Source organism: Plectropomus leopardus, chromosome 24 (assembly GCF_026936395.1).
Source record: "Plectropomus leopardus strain MGB_pleo_1.0 chromosome 24, ASM2693639v1, whole genome shotgun sequence".
Classification (NCBI taxonomy): Eukaryota; Metazoa; Chordata; class Actinopteri; order Perciformes; family Serranidae; genus Plectropomus; species Plectropomus leopardus.
Window position 1 is genome coordinate 16,753,864 of NC_142199.1, and position 20,776 is coordinate 16,774,639.

Below are 20,776 nucleotides of genomic sequence, written 5' to 3' on the forward strand. Positions count from 1 at the left end.
GCCCCGCCCCCACGGCTGTACCCAGGTTTATTATAGGTCCATGCATCTCCCTCCCTTCCGCTCCATTGTTTGAGGTTTTGGTGAAGGGATCGACAGACAGCCGCATGTAACACTGGGATTACCAAATGCCGCGGAATAACATTGACATTGGGTGAGTTTACAATAATCAAACATATTTTTTTACATTTTTTAAACGCTGAAAAACTCCCCGCGTGAGGGATGTTGCCAGTTTGAGCTCGCGATGGCAGCGCAACGCCAAGCAACAGTGCAGCTGTCATCCTCGCCCAGCAGAGGAAAACATGTGAAACGTTACATCAGATCGTGCGAAATACATAATAAATACAATCATGGGTTAAATTCAGTGAGATCTATATATAAAACATCAGATTATCCACTGATCTGTCAGTTTAGGTCATATAATGGTAACGTTAGCTGGCCTGCTATACATTATTGTTTATTGGTTAGCTAACATAACAACATTAAACCATCAGCGACCCCTGTTTTTCACACGATAATCTCCATATCTACATTTTTTTGTAAAAATCGGCACGTTAACCACCCACAAAGCAGCACTTGATAACAGTATAGCCACGGATTCTCGTTTTTCTCCAGCTTTCAAGGGTAGAAGATGACAATGAGAATTACAATAAGCAATTTATGTCATTGAAAAATTCTATCCAAATAATTGTGTTTTCTGTATTAAAATTGTGCCGAAATGTAGAGTACCTCCTGAAGATTGATTAAAATCATTTAAGTTGTGTTTTATGCGTTTGTACATTTAATTACAAGCAAAACATTATTGAAATGTAGATTTTTGAAACGGAGTTTGGTTTAAACCTTTGAAACACCAGCAAATTGGAGATTTCTTTTCCTTTTAAATATGTATGTAGAGAAGGCAATGGGAAACTGTACAAGAAATGCCCCCAAAATTAGAAATAATTAATATAATAACAATAGTAATAATAATAGTAATAATACTATTAGTAATAAGAAGATACAAGAAAATGATCTGGAAATAAGAAAAAAAAAGTGAAAAAACAAAACAAACAAGAAAATGACTATATATATATATATATATATATATTTTTTTTTTCTTCTGCAACATCATTTTATATACATAATTATAAGACTCATAAATATATTTTCCTAGACATTTTCCCTATTTTTTGATAATATCTTATGATTCCTCTCAGCTAATTTTCAGGTCTTTCTCTTTTTTCTTATACTAATTTTAGCTCAGTAGCTCCATATATTTTTTTTATGTTGTGTTTTACTTGCCTGTACGTTTAGTTATAAGTAAAACCTCTTCAAAATGTAGGTTTTTCATACAGCGTTTGGTTTAATCCATGTCTTCAAAGAAGAATATGGCACAAATGGAGGTTGGTTGTCATGGATATAGCATCCAATCTGATCAGAGGAGTATTTCATAATGTTTCTGGTTACACTCAACTGTACCGTTTTCATCTTTTGGCCAGGAATGTCTGCTGATGTTCCAGTCAGAGCTCTGGTCCAGTCAGAGTCACATGCTGCTTCATCTGATCTGGAGCAAGCCCTCAGGCCGTGTCCAGTTTGTCACATCTAAGATGGGCTGAGTGCAGAGGCTGTGATACAGCATAAATGGAAATGGTGAAGCAAGGCAAATAACTTGCAAATTAATGAAGGCAAAGAAGCACATCTTTCCACGCTGAACACATTCAGATCTGAGTTTCAGGTGTGGAGGAAAAAACTACTCCCATTAGGTTTTGGCATCATATATATATATTATACCTGCGTATGGTATTCAGGCACTGACATTTCTACAGCTGCAGTTGTTGTAGGTCACTTTGGATAAAAGCGTCAGCTGAATGAGAAGATTAGACGTGAAGGGAGATGAAAGCTTCTGTAGCCAAGCAGACGGACCCTCTGGGGCCGCTGTGACAGACTTGTGTTGTGTATAAAGCTGCTGCGTTGTCTGTTTTTCCACAGAGTTACTTTTAGGGCTGCCATCTTGCGGCTGTGCTTATATTTACTCATTTGATAGTGTGCAATAATCTGCCACCAGCATTTAAGTGGTGGTTTCAGATTGTGGTCTGGATTATTAGTGCGGGCAATACAGCAAATCTCCATTTAATTTTTGTTAGCGAGGTATACTAGAATAAAATATTTTTTTGGTTTAACCTTGCCAAGAGGTTAGACAGGCCCAGGCAGGCTGTATCACAAACACGGAGCTGTCTGGCTGTGACGGTGTTACTCATGAGGTGACTCACAGGCGTTCGGTCAACATCAGTCATGGCGTTTTAAATTAGGGAAAAATGGAGCTTGCATCTGAAAGAAGCTGCTATGATCAGTATGAACATAAGTGGTGCAGAATTTCTCATACTGATGTCAGTAGCTTTTTAAAGATGATTCATTTATGCAAAATGTTGTGCATACAAGTGCACTCAGCCTTTATGTAAATGACACTATAATAACGCCAATACCGGTGCCATTAATGGGCCAGCTCAGTATATCTGCCAGACCTCTGCTGCCAAACAGCACATTTAGGCTGTAGCATTATGTGCATCACATTAATCTGCTTTACGGAGCAAGCCGTTTCAGCTTCGGTGTTATGTAAGCAGAGGATGAATGTTGCCCAAGGACTCTGTCTCTCCACAGGCATGCCCACTGATACACACCCACCCACAGATACGTCTGCCCGCACAGGCCAAGCACTGAGGTCATTCATGCAGATGGGACTGAGGCTGTGATGCTGCACAGTGTCCTCTTAGTAAAGACGTTCATATAACACAACAGCACAACAACACATGCTTCTGTCCACTTAAAGGAGCACTGCAAACATTTTACATGCTAAGATCAGTTTACTAGTCATGAGGCCTGTGAGAAATTATACAGTGTCTAATGAGGCTCTGCAGATAGCTTAATAATGCTATAATAATAATACATACTGAATTTATTCGAACAAGTGAAATTTAAGCGATCAGTTGATAGGCTATGCAATGCTGTCAAAGTACATGCAAAATTCTGCCGTGAGCTTTAAATGAGGAAAAACTGCATTTAGTATTGTTAGAAAATAAGCTACGTTTTTATGTTTGTTTTTTATATAACAACTGATCCATTTTTAATTTTACCCGGAAAAATTGCAACTCTGGTTTTAACTGAAAGCATACATGACAAACTATAGGTGTGTAGTTTGAACGATGCAGGGCTAAAAAAAAATAATTGCCCTATATTCTCAGGGTAAATACGATGCAACGTCAGGCTACCAGTTCTAGCAACTCACTTGTCTGATCTGGTAAAAGGTAAAAAATAAAAAAAAAAACATTGTTTGTCCACAGCTGATAATGGAGGTGGAATTTAGTATTTGTTTTTATTTGATAACCAGTAAACAATTTGTATCGGGGCAAGTAAAACTGACTTTGTGCAAGTAGATTTCTGACTCACTAATCTGACTAAGCAAGTGAAAAAAACATTAAAGTTGATCCCTGCGACGTGAGTGTTTATTTGGCAGAGAAAATCTAATGAAAGATGCTATTAAATTGTATTATGGGAAGTGTAGGATTCAGAATATTGGGGCATACTAAGAGTTCAAAGCCAATTTGACCCACTTTTTAAAAATCTGTCCCTCACAAGCCTCCCAGCCTTATGAGAGCACAATACTAAATTGGTGGAGCTGCCCTTTAATTAATGTTTCCATCAGTAGTGGGTTATTTGGAGCAGAAAAATTGTGATTCAATATAAAAACGGACTGAGAAACAGAGCAAAAACAAAAATCCAACAAGTTACAGCATCATACTGTACAGACGCACGCATTCACAGCTGGTCTTTCCCAATTCTCCACTGATGGCTCATCCCTTTAAGAGGGTGCATCCTGTCTCATTCCTCCAGTCATCCCTTTAAGCCTCAGAGCAGTCCCTACAGAGAAAGGCAACAGGATGTGGGAGGGCTTTCTCTCACCCCTCGGGCCTGCCTTAAAACTGTATGTGGCACATCGAAGAAAATGGAAACGTATAGCAGCTGGCCTGCTTTGTGCTCGTCTGTGGACTCTTGAGTGACTTTTTTTTATCAATCTCATAAAGTCAGACAGAAGAGGGTAAAAGTGTGACTGAGATTTTAAGGTTTTACTGATGTACTTTAAATGATTGTAGTGACAAACGCTAAAGGAAATGCCAGACATCGACGTGGTGGGAGGGATGTTTGTCAGATATGTTTCACTGCTCATTGACTCCCAGCAAACAAATGCTGATTTTAGTCAGCCTTCACTACACTGTGCTGCCCCTAAATTGTTCTGTAAACATAAGCAAAGTCAATGAAAAATATAAAATTAGTGGCATTTTCACATCTTAATTTGCTTCTTTGACATTCTCTCCTCAGGTAAAGATGCGGCGCGGGCACCACCCGCCAGTGCCGGAACAGGATGTGATGTCACAGCGATAGTGTCCCCCGTTTTCTGTCCAGCTTTGTGTTTGTGAGCAGGGACCCCCCCCACCCCCCTCCCGCTCCAAGGACAGGACATGTTTGAAGTGAAACCCCGAGCGGTGGAGAAGAAGGAGTCGAGCACTGAGACAGGTGAGCTGTTAGGGTGTGCGTCATGTATCAAATTAATGTTAATACTGTTATCAGTGAAATATCTGTATGTCCAAGGCTGCAGTAAATCTGCAAATATTACTCTGCCAATATCATGCTGCTGCCCTCCAGTACAGTGGTGCTGTGTCTTTGGGCTCCGTGCTATAGTTAGCCCCATCTGTCCCAGTAAACCACATATTTGCTCAAGTGGAAGGACATTGGCTTGTACAGTTGCCTGAGCCAAGAAAACACACACACAAACACACTCACACACTCACACACACACACACACACACACACACACACACTCTCAGTCACTAAAATGCCTCATCAGCCCATGCTCGCTCTCCAAACACATTCACTGCAGTCTGACTTCATCTCACCAGGGCTGCTCCGTTTTTACAAAATAAAAGCATCCCATTCTTTTATATTGTCACTGTCCTGTGTGATAAGAGCCTTGATTTGTTTCGGTGTAAAAAAATCACCAGTATTACAGTATTATAGCTCACTGCATCACTCCATCAACTGAATAATTAAAGAGTATAAAAATGGCAACTCTCCATCTCCTACAACTGTTTATATAATGTTAGTTGTTGGTTGTTTTTATTCGACATTAAAGGAGTAGCTTGACATAGAACAAAATATTTTTAAAGTTTTGGTAGCTTACTACTACACTTTAGAAGGTTATTTGTTTAATTTAAATAAAATGCTTGATTTTTCAGTGGGCTGGGCAATATGGAGAAAATCAAATATCCCAATATTTTTGACTATCAAATACCTTGATATTGATATTGCAACAATATTGTAGAGTTTATTAATGGTGCTGTCACAAAAGAAAATGACATAATTTTACCGTAAGTCAGCTTTTAAAACCAGGAAAAGACGACATTTATGCAATATTAGATTATTAAAAACTCTAAGATGACATATTACGACATGGACATATTATCGATTCCCCAACCTTATTTGAATTATTACTATTATTATTATTATATATTACTTATTATGAAAGTAATCATTAGATGCTAGATTGAGATGTTATTTTAATTGTCTTCTAACCTACAGATGACGGGCTGGGCAGCAGCGGGAAGCATTATGGTTCGCTTGGCTCTGGTTCGGCTGACTCCGGCTCTGTCTACCTGTCGGACAGCCAGGACTGGGTGGTGTCCCCGAGCTGCTCTCCGGATGAAGCCCCCGGGCAGCACAGTGCCATCTCCCCCCTGCTGGCCGAGGAGACCTTCCGTTACATGAGTAAGTGTGCAAATTTAGATTTCACTTTGTGCAGGACACCAAGTAAAAGTTGTTTCTGTGTTTCTCTGTCTACTTTCTTTTGATTGGTCAAGCCTGTGGCGACATCAGCGAGCAGATGGTGTGTGTGTGTGTGTGTGTGTGTGTGTGTGTGTGTGTGTGTGTGTGTGTGTGTGTGTGTGTGTGTGTGTGTCTGAGTGCATTAGACACGTGAGGGATTCATTTTATACAGATCCTCTTTGATTAAAATCACAGGGATTTAGCGTGGATATTGTTTGGCACAGGGTTGTCATTGTGCCTGTTTGTCTTTGCTTAGTCTACCAGATAGCTCTGACAGTGTATGTGTGTGTGTGTGTATGTGTGTTTGAGGGAGAGAGAGAGTGAGCAAGAGGAATCCAGTGCTCCAGCCAGAGTTAAGTGTAGTTCAAAGCCAGGGCCAGAGTCACGGGACAGACAGTGATGAGGAGGGGGGATTGACGGAGGATGAAGACAGGACAGTAGAGCGAGCAGTTGGAAGATGCCGATTTTAAACATCCATAATGAGGAAGTTTATGATAACTTCGCTATGGAAGGTGAGCGCGGTATGTGTGTGACACAGAGAGAGACGTGAGCTGGTGTGAGTGCAGAAGCAGCTCCAGTCATGTCGACAAGGTCAGACAGAACGTGACAGAGCGAGGGGAAAGTGTGTAGACAATGTGTGTGTGCTGCAGCGTTCCTTGAAAGACAGGAAGTGGGCAAGTCTGAATGAATGCTTGTTTACTTTCAAAAAAGTTGTGTATGCAGGGAGCAGTGTGTACAGTTGGATAGAAGCAACTTCCTGTGTGTTTTTTTTCATGCATGCACAGTTTGCAGTGCATACTGAACTTCCTCTCTGTTTTGGTTGTTGCTCTTTCAAGTATAAGACAGTAAATGCAGAATGTGTTTGTTTACAGTATTTTATATGTCTTCAGGTTGTGTGTATATGCGTTTGTTAGCTGCACGTGCGAACTAAGTGGTACAGTAAGGGAGTCTCGGTTTCATGTTCCTGCTCAGTCAAACATTTGCCCTACTTCTGCAATGTAAAATCAAACGCAGCTTATTAATAGTTCCTGATGCACTTGCAGAGGCCTGGTATGCTAATATTCCCCCTGACTGTAAAACCATCTTATATGTGTGTGTTTTTATGTATTTAGACAATGCCCAAATATTTCAATACAAACATCTCAAGTATCAAGTGTCCTATTTTTGTTTCATGTTGTGAAATTGGAAGAGTGAGCTGTCTGATGCAGACTCGCAAAAATACTGTTCAACCGGCAGAAACTTCACACAATTACAACTCTATTTTAATGCAAAGTTTGTCAGTGATGGGTCAGAGCGGAGACACATGGACTGAATTCAAATAGAGGATCAGCCTGTAAAGCTTTCGAGTCTTGGATCGTCACTTGGCATGACCATTAAATGTTGCTGCCTTTGCTAGTAAACAGTAGAAATACTAGACGGTTAAGTTATTATCAAAATTATTATTTTATGTGACTGCTTTCACCCAATGAAAAAGATTTCATTATGGCATATTTTCTAAAGATTTTTTTCCTCAAGAATATTGTTTTCAATAAATGCTATTTATTAACTTTTATTGAGTGAGTTGTTGTCATGTTTTGAAGGACCAAACACCACCTGTTTCTGCAGCATTTTAAAATATCATTTGGTTATTGAAAAATGATTAAGGATTACAAATGGCTCTTTTTATACGCATAATAGCTAAAAATGTGCTCGATTTGACTGTTTTCAGAGTGTTTTCTTACTTTTAGACAAGTCGACTAGTTTAAACTTCTGTTTAAATGTCAGAGAAATTAGATTTTAGGAACATTTGTAGACCTCACGTGTGCATCCTGCCTGATTTAACCTCACAAAACATTAACCGCAAGACAGTTGCAACATACGGATCCTCAGACTTGACCTTTGCCCTATAACTTTTACATTCGCTGGAGCTTAACTGAGCCTGGTTATTTAAATGAGCATTTTTACACAACTGAGTTGATAGTTTTTTGTGTTTGCAACAATTATTTCTTACATTGGGCTTTTAAATTCTGTGTTACAATATATCAACTAAACAAATGTTATCAGTGCCAAAGGTCCACATTGTTTCTTAATCAGTCTCCCAGTGATCATTGCACTGTGTGGGAGTATGTCTGCAGTCCAAGAATCAATATCAAAATAAAAGTGTAAAACTTTATTACTTGTTGGACTTATTTTGGACAGAGTTCAGTCTTTGTCTCTACAAGTAAAAAACAACCTGCAATACTCTATCACTATGTGTGTGCAGTGTGTGACTGCATTTGGAGTTTTATCTTTAATTTTTGAAAGTAGTTTTTAGTAGATCATTATTGAACAGGAGCACGGACATCATTTTTACGGTGACACCATACTCCACTCATCAGGTAAAGGAATATGTGTGTGTGTGCATGCTACATGATGAGGGCTGCAACAAGTTTTTAACCGATAGAGTGAGGACACTTTTGGAAAGTGAGGACATTTTTTTTAAAAATCTTTACTTCTTTAAAGGCTTGTTTTAAGGTTAAGATTTGAATTTAAAGTTCCAGTTTAAATTAGGTTTAGGTTAGGGGAAAAGATTGGGGTTACTTATTTAAATGTGATAGTTAGGGTAAGGGGCTAAGGAATGCAAAATGACAACGAGCGTCCTCACAAAGATAAAGTTTCAGGGATGAACGTGTCTGTGACGCTTGGCGTCAAACACACGGTATTATGGCAGATTAAATGCACTGTGTGAATAGTATCTGTCTCCCCGTGTGAAACAAAGACGGCTCTGTAAGGCAGAGGTTATTTTTAACCGTCGGTTGTTGGAGCAAAGTGCTTTGTCCAGATCCAGAGGTCACCGAGGGCCTCAGATTACTGGACGACAGCTCTCATCCATTTGAGCAGCTGCTTCACGTGATGCTTTCTAGCACTGCTTATTGCACTTAATTCCTGCGAAAATGGTGATCGTTTCACTTTACAGCGGAATAAAGAGGACAGAGATCTTGAGCTACGAAGATGTGCAACGTTGTGCGATGACTGATGCTACAAAGAAAGTTTTTTAAAAAAGAGGTTTTTGTCATTTAAGCTACATTTAGGTGCAGAGTGTGTGGTCTGTTAAACAATATGTAGTCAAAGGCAATGTCTCAATGTTTAGAGTTGCCACTTTTCTTCAAACAGGTGGAAGGGGGAGCGGTGCAGCGCTGGTGACACCCACTCAGGTGCTAACAGTGGAGCAAACTAATTGATGTGTAGATTCTCGACAAACTAATGTTCTACATGAAGTCGATTTATTGAAGCTTCAGCTTTCACCCTCTGCTTTTTACCTCCTTTCCTCCTGTCTTTCTGTCTTTTTGTCCCTTTCATCTCAAAACAAGCTGGTTGCTTGTGCACCTTTTGAACTTCCCCTTCCTCTCTGTCTCTCCTGTCTCTCACTAGCGTATCTTGCTTTGGAGCCCTCTTCTTATTCCCACCCCGGCTCTCAGAGCCTCTCCAAAGGTATCTTTCTCTCTCTGTCTGCCTGTTCTGCTCTGCGACTTCTTCATTTAGCTCCGGTGTGAGAGAGGGGCTTCGGTCCAAAGCGCGGCTCCGGCACTTTAACTGGGATCTGTAGCTGCTCCAGAGCCACAGACCTGGAGCCCCTCTCTGCTGTTTGCATGTAGATTGATGAGAGCAGACAAGAGATTTGCATAGTTTAGGTCTGCTGTCTGCCACTGTAGATGGCTTTTAGTTCTGTAACACTATGTAGTGTGATAGGCATGGGATGATATGAAAATTTCATGCCACAATGATTCTGATGACAATAATTGCAGTTAACAATATTATCTTGATGATAATGATAATATGCTTAAAACATGATTACGCTTGGGCGGTATGTAATGTGTCATACCTTCCTGAGAAATCCCCCTGATTAATCACGATCAGCCTATTGTGAGTGTTTTTCAGTGATCTGGGGTAAAATCAGATATCGTCCCATCCCTATTCTGCAGTCTCTTTGTGCCTGTGAAGTGCTATTGTGGTGTCATTACTTTCAGACCACTAGCAACCACATTGCCATGTTGTGGAGCGATATCATCAAATGGCATGTTGTTTTGTAAGTGACATTTCTTTTAATCACACTAGTTCACGATTTGGCTGCTCCAATGTGGCTGTAGTGAAGATTTTGCGGAAGTGGCTGCTGATGTTGCTTGTGGTCATTTTATTTGGTAGTAAGTAAACACGGCATGGCACACAGGTGTGTCCATTAGTGTGAAGTGATATTGTGGTTTTGTTTTTGCTTTGAAAGTTTTTTTTGTGTGCATGCCATAATAGATTGCATGTAATTGCTTCTGTGTCTCCTCAAAGTAATTTTGCATTTTTGGTCAGTCCTCAGTGCCGATCGTGTGGAGCAGATGGCCAAAACTTATAATGATATCGAAGTGGTTTCACACCTTTTGGCTGAGGTAGGTTTTGCCTAACTTGTAACATTTATTTTTGTGTTTTGAAGAGTAACTTTGGTATTTTTCAACCTGGACTATATTTTCCTCACATTTTTATGTTTTTGAAATTTTGAAATTAGTAGTATGAGTATTGCAAGAGAGCTCTGCAGCTGTGAAACGGGCTGTAATGTAACCACCCTGATGTGTTCTTATCGCACAGCGGGACAGAGACTTGGAGTTGGCAGCTCGGATCGGACAGTCACTTCTACAGAGGAACCACCTGCTGCAGGAACGCAACGAGGCCTTAGAGGAGCAGCTAGCGCAGGCTCTGGACCAGGTAGCGTACGCAAGCTAGTTTCGAAATTGTAATTAGTGGATATTTATTTCTCCCTAATTCTATAAAAATGATAGGCACACAAAACACAGCGGTATATGGATCTAAATGGAACTAAAATCTGTTTTCATTATGAAGGATATTTAAAGTCAATCCATTTGAAAACAACAAAACAACCAATGAAAATGTCAATAAAAATGTCTCCTTGTGTTAAGTGTTAACACTATTGTGTCTGTCTGGACCTCTACGCACATCAGGAGTCTGCAGATTTCAGTGTTAAAAATCTCAGAAAGTAAAAACTCACCCACACCATCCCCACTGGCCAGGTTCACCAGCTGCAGCATGAGCTCAGTAAGAAGGACGAGTTGTTGCGGATGGTTGCCAGCGCGTCGGAGGAGAGCGAGACTGACTCCAGCGTGTCCACGCCGCTGCGACAGCCTCAGCCACCAGGAGGAACCAGCGCCGCCACTGCACTCAGCCAGCTGGAGTCGCTGCAGAGCAAGCTGCAGGAGCTGGAGGAGGAGAATCTGCTGCTGAGGTCTGAGGTATGAAGTACAGCACAGGACAGAAAATATTAGGAAGTGTGAGGGGAAGCTTTAAATGTTAACCACATTTTGAGAAGTTAGTATAATCACTGTTGTTAATAATGGAAATAGTGTGTGACTCATTATATAATATATATATATCATATAATACTCACTGGTTACTCTCAAAATGTCCACTCCAGGCGTGTCAATTAAAGAGCGACACCATCACCTATGAGGAGAAGGAGCAGCAGCTAGTGAGCGACTGTGTCAAGGAGCTCCGTGAGTGACATTCACACACATTTACGCTGAAAAGACGCAGTCTCGTGTTGGAAATGCTGATTTTTAACTTTGGTGTGTGTGTGTGTTTGTGTGTGTGTGCTGGTTCCAGGTGAGTCCAACAGCCAGATGGTGTCTCTGACAGACGAGCTGTCTCAGAAGAACGAGGAGCTGCTCAGACACCAGGAGGAGATCGCTCAGCTGCTTTCCCAGATAGTCGAGCTGCAACACAGAGTGAAGGAGGTGAGGAGACAAAATCTAACTTGGCAAAAAATGAGTTTCCACTGAACAGTGGTGGTAATCTCTTCTTCCAGGCACAGAGAGTGTTTGTGTGTTTAAATGCTTATGTTGTGTGTTGTTTGTGCACAGCTGGCTCTGGAGAAAGAGGAGCTGAGAATCCACCTGCAGGCGTCTAAAGATGCTCAGAGACAGCTCACAGCAGAGGTACAATCTCACACACAGACTGTGACCGTGCTCTCTTTTTATGTCTGAATAGACTCCTGAACTGGATCACTTTTATTTGACCTAAAATAAAAAAAAACATTAATTCTAGATGTTTAGGCCTGTAGCTTTAACATACAGCATCTGTAAAGAACCATGACTCTGCGTTTGTATACAAAACCAGATTATTCAATTCAGTGAGTCTTCCGTTATATAGAAATTAGAACAAAAAATAAAACTAAATGAGCAATTTAATTACGTTTTTATAGTTTAAGCTCCCCAATAATATGGTTGTTAAAATAAAATAAAATAATATAATCGTTTAATTAGTAATTATGTTAATTTAGTAAATCCAGGCGATTGACAAATTAAAAAATACATTTTCAGTCTGAATACATGCCTAATTTGGAAATCCATTAAAGACTTTCCTTTGCTTGATTAATTGCTTAATACAGAAACAAAGTCATTTAAATAACCACTTCTTGTGTGTGTGTGTGTGTGTGTGTGTGTGTGTCTGTGTGTCTGCATTACAGCTGGACGAGTTGGCAGACAGGAACGCAGAGTGTGTCGAGATGCTTCATGAATCCCAGGAGGAGATCAAAGAGCTTCGCAATAAAAACACTCCTTCTTCCGGGATGCGAAGGCACCTTTCTTACGGCCTCTACCCCATGGTGAGAGAAACATTCGGAAGTTTTATGTAGCTTCACCTAAAAGGAAAGCTGAGACACAAAAGCACAACACACTAGTTACGTAAAGGTACAAAATGCACCAAAAGCAGAAGTAAAAAAAAAAGAAAACAAATCAAATGGAAAAAAAAGTTCAGAGCAAAGTCACCAAATAAAGAAACAACTTGCTTAGTCATAATAAAACTCCAGAGGGCACCTTTAAAAGTCTGTGTGTGTGTGTGTCCAGGACTCACTGGCTGCGGAGATCGAGGGGACCATGAGGAGAGAGCTGAGTGTAGAGGAGGAGACCGCCTTCCAGGACCAAAGGTCAGAAAATCAAACTTCACTACCAAAACTTTAAATGTAATGAAAAAGACTGAGATGGGGTCAATTTTCTGCTTCTTAAAAACAATTAAAGCCCAGCAGAGACTTACTGGGTGAATTTAGTGAGTGTGCCTGTGATATACTGACTCCTCCTTATACCCAATCACCTAAATCCAAACTGTTTTTTAGGATATTTCAAGCTCTAGGTCCAATAATCAGCATTTATTTCCATCGCTAGTCTTTTTGGATAGTTTATAATGAAGCTCATGGCCTTCACAGCTGCTTTCAATAACTCATGATTCCCACGGGATAAAGTTACACGTAACATAACAGTGAATTTATTTTCTATATGGGAACTGTTTACATAATATCTAATAAGAGTCGACTTAGGGCTGCACTATGTGTTCTTTCAGCATCAACACTGCAATGTGCAATAGTCGCATATAAAGAGGTGTGATATCAAATTTGGCAAATTAACACAAACATCTTATTTGCTGCTTAATAAAAACGGGGAACTCGCATGGTTCTCATTTTCCATAACTAATGCCAGCCAAGCCGCTTCTTTTAAGAGAAGTTATGATATATATGTGACATAATGTGGCGGCATTTATTATGGGAAATGACACTCTCCTGCATTTGTAGAAAAGCACCCTGTGTGCAAATGTGTGGGAACTGTGATAACGTCTGGTTCAGTATCGTTTCAGTTTTTGACCTCTGACCTCTTCTTTCTGCAGAGTGTCCCAGAAGCGAGTCTTCCAAACAGTGCGCTCCATCAACGCCTCAGCATCGCGGCCGCCCTCGGCCACCCCTCCTATCCCCGGCTCAGGACAGAGCTCTTTAGTGATGACTGCTCAGCCCTTCACATCCACTCAGGGGTATGTTACCAATATTTCTTGAGCATGATGTTTTTTTTACTACCCTTTTGGCTCAATAAACATGCGTGGTTGCAGAGAGGAGGTGCGAATGGGCCAGCCAGGCAGTCCAGGTGGAAACGACTTGACCAGAGCTCTCCATCGGCTGTCGCTGCGACGGCAGAACTTCCTGTGTGAGCGTCAGTTCTTCCAGGCTGAGCGGGAGAAGAAGCTGCAGGCTCTGGCGGCGGAGGGAGACGGGGAGGGCAGCGGCTGCAGCTCACCGATGGGCAGCGTTCTCTCTTCGTTCTCCAACCTGTCGGAGCTCTCCTTCAGCTCCAGCGTTTTCAAGACCTTCCTGCCGGAGAAGCTTCAGATCGTCAAACCTATGGAGGGTAAAGTGTTCAGTTTGAAGGAAATCAACAGATATTCACACTGTACAATCTAGTATAAGTACGTGTTTATACTTTCTTAAGTTAACATAACTTTTCTTTTTTATTAGGCTCTCTGACGCTCCATCACTGGCAGCAGCTGGCCAAACCACACCTGGCCACCATCCTGGACCCCCACCCTGGAGTAGTGACCAAAGGTTTCTGCCCTCTGGCTCAGGATGCCGTTTACCGCCTGTCTGACATGGAGGAGGACGAGGAGGATGAAGAGCACAGAGGTATCCTGGAGAAGGGGGCAGCAGAGCGGGGTAAAGAAGAGGAGGACGAGGAAGAAGAGGAAGGTGGGATCACCTTCAAGGTGCACTGTTCGTCTACGCCGGAGGAGAGGAAAGACAGAAAGCATTCGGTCACACCTCTGCCTGTCCCGCCTCCCTCCCCCGCTCTGCCCACATCACCCGGGGCAACCGCCACTTCCTCCGCGGTCAGATCAGACCTCTGTCTGACCCCAGCACACGCCACTGAGAAATCCAGCCAGTCATCTCAGTTCATTCCAGGAGCCTGTACAGCAGCGGTCCAATCACAGAGTCACATTTGCATCTCGACATCAACAACAACATCTTCTACTGGTAAATACTTTGCAGACAGTAGAAATAAACTGTGTTTAAATGAGCTCACTATTGCCATGATGAATAAGTTGGGATGTCCCGATCTGATCAGAGGCATATTGGGCTCAATCAATTGAATTTTTTAACTGATCGGGATCGGTTATTTTGAGGATCTACCCATTTGATCTGTTTTTTTTGTCCGCCGTCATGCAGGTGTTGTAAACGGAGAGCATGGTTTGTGGTAGATCTTCAGGTTTTATTGTAATGCTGCTACTCAAAGAATTAGAAATTGATTTTTTTCATGTTCAGTTTCAGCTGCTACACCGCTTAAAGTGGCAGAGCTGTTCAACTGTCAAGCACATACACTGGATTGCTTTTGATAACTTTAAAGTACTTGAGGTGTGCATTGTGCAGCTGTATTATCCAGGTAATGAATCAGGAATCGATATCGACAGACACTTAATTTCAAATGACTTGGATCACCGTTGGAGGTTAAAATCAACTTGATCAGAACATCCCTACAAAGAAGCTTTTCTAATGTTTTTGTGTGTTCAGTTCAAAATCCAGGAAAGTGTCAGAGCTCCACCTTCTCCACCTACACCTTCACCACCTGCCGCATCCTGCACCCCAGTGACATCACACAGGTCACCCAAAGGTAACGCCACTGCAAAGGACAAAAGAGAACATTTCATCTCACTTCTTTTTTTTAATCATTATGCAATGATGAATGAAGGGGAAAGAATAAAAAGTCCCACAAAGGGCGTGTCTCTCTTCTCACCTCGTGTCTTCATGTTTTTCAGTTCTCAGTCGTCCGTCATGGCCAACACACCCAGCTCCATGAGGACCGGTCCCAGCACCCCTGTGACTCCCTGCAGACTGAGTCTGGGTGACTCCTTCCCCCCTCGACGCCCCCCCGTGCCCACCAGCGGCCTGGCCAAGCTGGTCCTGGAGAGAGGCATCTCTGCACAAGTCTCCACTGACACCCCCCCTCCATCCCCAAAACCCACATCCCGGCAGCCCCTCTTCCGCCTCCTCCCAAGCACGCCCCCTAACTCCCCCTCCCACTCACCTGCTCCCTCCCCGGTGCCCCCAGAGTCACGCCAGCACCAGGCTGACAATTTCCTAGCCTCGCGGCCAGCAGAGCTTTTTCTTCAGGACGTTTACGGGTTGAATCTGGGTCGCGCCCCACATCCCGACTTACCAAGCCCCTCACAGGAAACCCCAACCTTTGTCCCACCTCCTAAGTCGAGCCGAGTTAGGCCTGACCCAGTCAGCGTAGGCCTAGTGGAAAGACTGCGGCGGCTGGGATTCACCAAGGTGCTGCAGGGTGCAGAGTCTGAGGCTCCAGCGCCACGCCAGGATTCTACGTTTGTATCAGCCAGCGGAGGAAGCCTTTTGGACGGCCTGAGGCGCAACCAGAGCCTCCCTGCCATGATTGGTGCCCGAGCTGGAAAATCAGCCGCTAACCCTCCTCCTCACCCCACCTCTCTCGCCCTGCCGCCACCCCCTTGGGGAAACCCCAGAGAACGGCGCCGGCATCTTGGCTCCGTCTCCCACGTCCCGTCAAGTTCAACCAAACGCTGAGAGGAAAGAGGTGGATGGAGCGGGAGGGTGCACACTCCAGAACATGAACCCCTCCGTTACCATCCTCCTCTCCCTCTCTCCTCCTCTCTGCCTTTGGAGCGAGGAGTCAGGGCATCCGGTGGGCAGAACAATCCCTCCTTTTTATGACTTAATTTTAAAGCACAATTGAAGTAAACTGACTGTTTTTAGCTATACCGCGGTGTCTATGTATGTAGATGTTTGCCATGACGCTAGTTACTGAGGCCTTAGCTCGCCTCCGACTGCTCTTAGTATCTTCTCGGTCATTAATTAGGTTCTGTAGGTTTCCTGCGAGGCACTGGATGCTCAGGCAGGGGCGGAGGGAAAGGTAACAAGCAAGTGGATGAAGGTTTGTGGATGTAGATTAGAAATAAAATAAAAAAAGAAAAGAAAGGGAAGGTGTGGTTTTTATAAAGAAAGAGAAAGAAAGTGAGAGAACGGCTGAGCATCCAGTGTAGCTATTCAAAGGGCTTGTTCTGTAGTGGGTTTGAAAAGCTTTAGTCTGTAATAACATAGTCATGTTAGCCACGCCCATTATGCAGCCAGTGGTTTTATCCCCAAATACAAACATTCACAAGAGAAGGGATTCATGCTTTTATTACTTGAGGACTTTAAGTGCTAGCTGGCTTAATAGCACACTGCCGGACTAATCTTGTATTCAGACCGTGCCATTAACATGCCAGTATTAACATAATAATGATTTAATAGTCGTCCATTTTTGCATTAATGATTTTACAGTCGTCCATTTTTGCACGTGTGTCTGGTGACCGTCCATGTGCCGTGCCCCTGTTTCCAGCCTCTTTGCAAAGCATCTGCATGACTTTGTCAACCTTGCCTACAGGTCCCAGCATGCACCTGTCTTCAGACAGGTGGGGCCAAGGCTGAAGCCGGCAGGCAAGAAAAATGGGTCTGCCTTTTTTTCCTTCAGGTCCTGGTGTTTTGTGTGTTTTTATGAGGCCTTAAGTAGAAGCCAGCACTGTTATGACTTATGTTCCTGTTAAGCCATGTTTGTATATATTATTTGCACTCATTTGGATTTTGGAGGTGGGTTAATTTGAGGATCACTGCACGGTTGAAAACATTTCCCCACAGCTTTGGCGGGCCCTTAAAAGAGCATTTGATCATTTCAGTTTTAGGTCTGTGGGATGTACGGGTTCAGAGGGAAAAATATCACATCCGGGTTTTTTTTGGGGTTGTTTTCTGTGTTTAAAATGTCTCGGGGTTGACATATGTGGTTCACACACTGGCCAGCAGGTGGGAGTATTCCTTTAGGAAAGCTCATACTATTTATTACTGCTTATATGCTATGATATTATATTTCAAGGAAGCAGTGAGTTTTGGGCTTCAGTGCGGTTGTCCCATACATCTGTCAACCCAAGCAGACCCTCCCACTCACAAACTGCACTTTTACTTTATCTAACCTTTGATTTAGTGACACCATTATGTGACGTATACAAATTCTAACATATTAAAATTAAAATTCAGAAATAAGCTTTTAATATATGTAGCAGTGTTTTTTGTTTGTAGAAGCCCACAGAAGGGAATCCAAATTAAGCCAAAACTTTTATTTTTAAAGTAAAGGAATACACACGTGTGTACTGTATGATGCATTTTGTATTAATTAGCTCTAACATATTTAACAAATGAAGTTTCTGTTTAATGTTTGGAGTGGAGAGAAGAAGACACATGCAGACTGTTCATATCTTTAGATTTGTTGTAATATTTTCCAAGAAAACACAAGGTTCAGGTTTGTGGCTTACTTTGGCTGAAATATAAAATGTCCAGTGACTTCTTCCATTCTCCCCTCATGATCCTCTGTAAACTACTCATGGCTATTACTCAGTTGCCTCTTTTTTTTTAAATAAAGCAATGAAAACAAAGTCAGCGACTGTTTTTTTCCTTACTTATTACAAATTAGGAATCCATCTGTTAGTTTTTGAGATAATTCAGTACGAACCCAAATACCGAAAAACACACCATGGAACCGAGACGTGAATATGGCTGTAAACAATGCAATTTTTGCTTTTTGTGTGGAATACAAACTTCTTTTAGTAAGTGCATTTAAAATATGAAAAAAAATCACATGCAACCAAACTTTAGAAAAACCTTTCAGTTATTGTGTCCTGAGAGTTTGATCAGTATTTTTTTGCGTGTGTGTCTTTGTGTGTAAGTGGATAATTTTTAATTTTCGAAATTGGTCCTGTATTGAGGAAGAGCACAGTCAACAAATGTCCACTGCATAAGTCCTGCTGGCTCAGATTGTTACTCTAAATGTCTGACAACTTTTTGGGGAGAATCCCGACAGAGATGGACCTTTCTGCGAGAGAGTAAAATCCTTTTCAACCAGAAACAGCCCCAAAATTTACTATTGTCAAACCAGACAATAATTACAGTAATTTTAGCATGATTAGAGCCAGCATCTTTTCACATCAAACTGGATGAATTAAATGTTTATTTCAACTGATCGGAGCTTTTTAGTGTTTACTTAAATGGAGTCTGGTGGGTTTGTCAATAGCAATTTTGGGACTGTTTCAGGTTAAACAAAAATAATCTTTAACTAAAAAAACAATCCCTGTAGGGATTCCCTTTATTTAATGTTGTCCTGCACTAAAAATAATAAGCCTGTCAGTAGCAAAAACAAGCACTTTTAGTGGACGTAAATTGACAGTTCGCACACAAGAGTGGTAAATGGGATACAGTGTCAGGGCTGACAAATTCCGTAGTTACTCTTTAATTTGGCGTAATCTTGCCTATATCCTCACATTGGACAGATCTTGATGCTGTCAGAGCTGGAGCTGAACTGGCCGAGGGCGAAGTCCAGACCCACCCCGACTCCACTGCCCACCCCAAATACAGCATAAAGCGGCTGTGTGAAGTTTGCGCGGAAGGTGTGAAGGTGCGTCATACTTTCTGCCACACTGTAGAACGCCAGCGTCCCCATGGACAGGTCCAGGTAGATGCCCAGGCGAGGGGAGTAGGTGACCGGTATGTCCTTCTTCTCGTTGTCGTGCATGGCCGAGCAGCAGGTGTCCGACAGCTCCAGGGTCCAGGACTGGACGTTATAACCGAGCCCTGATCGGGCGTCAGAGCCCTTCCTGGTCAACGACCCGTAGGCTACGCCCATAGAGGAGCCTCGTCCTCTCCACTCCACCTCCCAGTAACAGCGCTGGGCGTACAGCGGGCTCGTGCACATTACCTGGGTCCAGCCGTCAAAGCGTTGGGGAGTGTCGGGGTACGGCTGCGCCGCCCCCTGCAGGGTGGCTTTAGTGTTGCCCTCAGAGAGAGTCAGCCGTCGGTGGGCCGTGTTGGGGTCAAGAGTCAAGGTCACAGAGTCTAGAGAGTTTAATGGACAGTTATTTACATATTCTGGAAAATTAAGTTTAAACTTCAACTTGTCAAAAACAATCCCAACCCAAAGTCCATTTACAAGCTTTTGCGAAGTTTTTTTTTCACATGGTCTTCATCAATCAGAATCAGAAATCAGAAATACTTTCTTGATTCCCCCCTGGGAAAATGAGTTTCGTGACAGTCGCTCTGATGCCAGCATGGAGGATTATCGCAGGTAGAAATAAGTACAAGCACAAGTATATAAAAATACAAAAATAAAAATAGAAATACACAGTAATAGTAAACAACTAAATGTAAATACTATTTAAAAATGCAATGTACAAAACTAGTATGTAAGTTAAAAATATAAAAATATAAATATGTGTGCAAAGCTACAACAATGAACACAAGCAAGAATAACAATAAGAGTATATATTATATTTAAAATATGTGTAACATGTTAAATATAGCCTATAGCCAATGCAGATGATGTGATACAGCTGAAAGCTCCAGAAGAAAAAATGCTTGTAAGTGGTTGTTGAGTTGGAATTGTTTTTTAAAACTACAATATCCAAGTCAAGAATAAACTCTTATACCAACAAAGACAAAAAAAAGTCTTAAAAGTGCTGTGAATAAAACCAAAAGAGCTAGTGATGCTGCATGCCCACAGATCCATCTCCATTACAACTGGGCAAACTCCTCAGCTGATAAGGAACATGTGTTACGGTTAAAAGTGCAGAAAAAAGATGCAAATTATACCCCCGGGTTGGGACTGTTTATGTCAAAGAATACTACTGTTTGAAACACCTACTGTATGATAGATATTTTTAAGAAAAATACCTTTCTATACAGGAAGTTTCACAGGAAGTAAAAATGTAGTGAAACATTGAGACTCACACTGTAGAAACTCATCTCTGCTCCTCGGCTCCGGGGCCTGGATGCTGTCAATATTGATTTCTCTCACTGGAAAACCAAACAATATGTCAGGTTATGCACAAAAAGGCACAATTTGCAAATGCACATATAAATCTTACATACATGTCTGATTGGTTTTTGCTTCATGCAACATTTTCAGTCATGTTTGCCTCAAAATGGTGATACCAAAAGGATAAAATAAACTCACATGCAGGGAAAGCAGGAGCGTGGTTCACGGTGGTTGGGGTGGGCAAGTCCAAGAAGAGACCGGGGTTAACTGTCGAGTGAGAAAATAATCTC

At 42.0% G+C, this 20,776-nt stretch overlaps 2 protein-coding genes across 6 annotated transcripts in view; one reads left to right on the plus strand and one right to left on the minus strand.

Annotated features, from left to right (window-relative positions):
• Nucleotides 1–18,114, plus strand: trak2 (trafficking protein, kinesin binding 2). Of its 3 annotated transcripts, XM_042513408.2 has the most exons (17): nucleotides 1–151; nucleotides 4,351–4,545; nucleotides 5,608–5,793; nucleotides 9,241–9,300; nucleotides 10,168–10,244; nucleotides 10,441–10,557; nucleotides 10,881–11,099; nucleotides 11,282–11,360; nucleotides 11,470–11,600; nucleotides 11,727–11,801; nucleotides 12,332–12,469; nucleotides 12,711–12,790; nucleotides 13,522–13,662; nucleotides 13,738–14,033; nucleotides 14,141–14,653; nucleotides 15,188–15,287; nucleotides 15,433–18,114. In XM_042513408.2, exons 2-17 carry the CDS (start codon nucleotides 4,491–4,493, stop codon nucleotides 16,214–16,216), a joined length of 3,051 nt encoding a protein of 1,016 aa, XP_042369342.1. In that variant the 5' UTR covers nucleotides 1–151; nucleotides 4,351–4,490; the 3' UTR covers nucleotides 16,217–18,114. The 3 variants fall into 3 exon arrangements, with proteins under 3 accessions (XP_042369342.1, XP_042369344.1, XP_042369345.1); XM_042513410.2 differs by lacking the exons at nucleotides 1–151; nucleotides 4,351–4,545; nucleotides 5,608–5,793 and adding an exon at nucleotides 5,990–6,362; XM_042513411.2 differs by lacking the exons at nucleotides 1–151; nucleotides 4,351–4,545; nucleotides 5,608–5,793; nucleotides 9,241–9,300 and adding an exon at nucleotides 5,990–6,362.
• Nucleotides 17,935–20,776, minus strand: part of trim25l (tripartite motif containing 25, like) — a 12,223-nt gene continuing 9,381 nt past the window's right edge. For all 3 annotated transcript variants that reach the window (XM_088074614.1, XM_088074613.1, XM_042513412.2), the window contains 3 exons: nucleotides 20,685–20,753; nucleotides 20,459–20,524; nucleotides 17,935–19,567 (listed from right to left, as the gene is read on the minus strand). In XM_088074614.1, the coding sequence (XP_087930740.1) occupies nucleotides 18,993–19,567; nucleotides 20,459–20,524; nucleotides 20,685–20,753 (710 nt within the window). In that variant the 3' untranslated portion in view covers nucleotides 17,935–18,992. The remainder of the gene's footprint in view (nucleotides 19,568–20,458; nucleotides 20,525–20,684; nucleotides 20,754–20,776) is intronic.

Bases quoted from the DNA above. Each gene is read 5' to 3' on its own strand.
- trak2 (XM_042513408.2), top strand. From the start codon at position 4,491: ATGTTTGAAGTGAAACCCCGAGCGGTGGAGAAGAAGGAGTCGAGCACT. The intron at 5,794-9,240 runs GTAAGTGTGCAA...GTCTCTCACTAG, and splicing joins GGAGACCTTCCGTTACATGA to CGTATCTTGCTTTGGAGCCC. The intron at 14,034-14,140 runs GTAAAGTGTTCA...CTTTTTTATTAG, and splicing joins GATCGTCAAACCTATGGAGG to GCTCTCTGACGCTCCATCAC.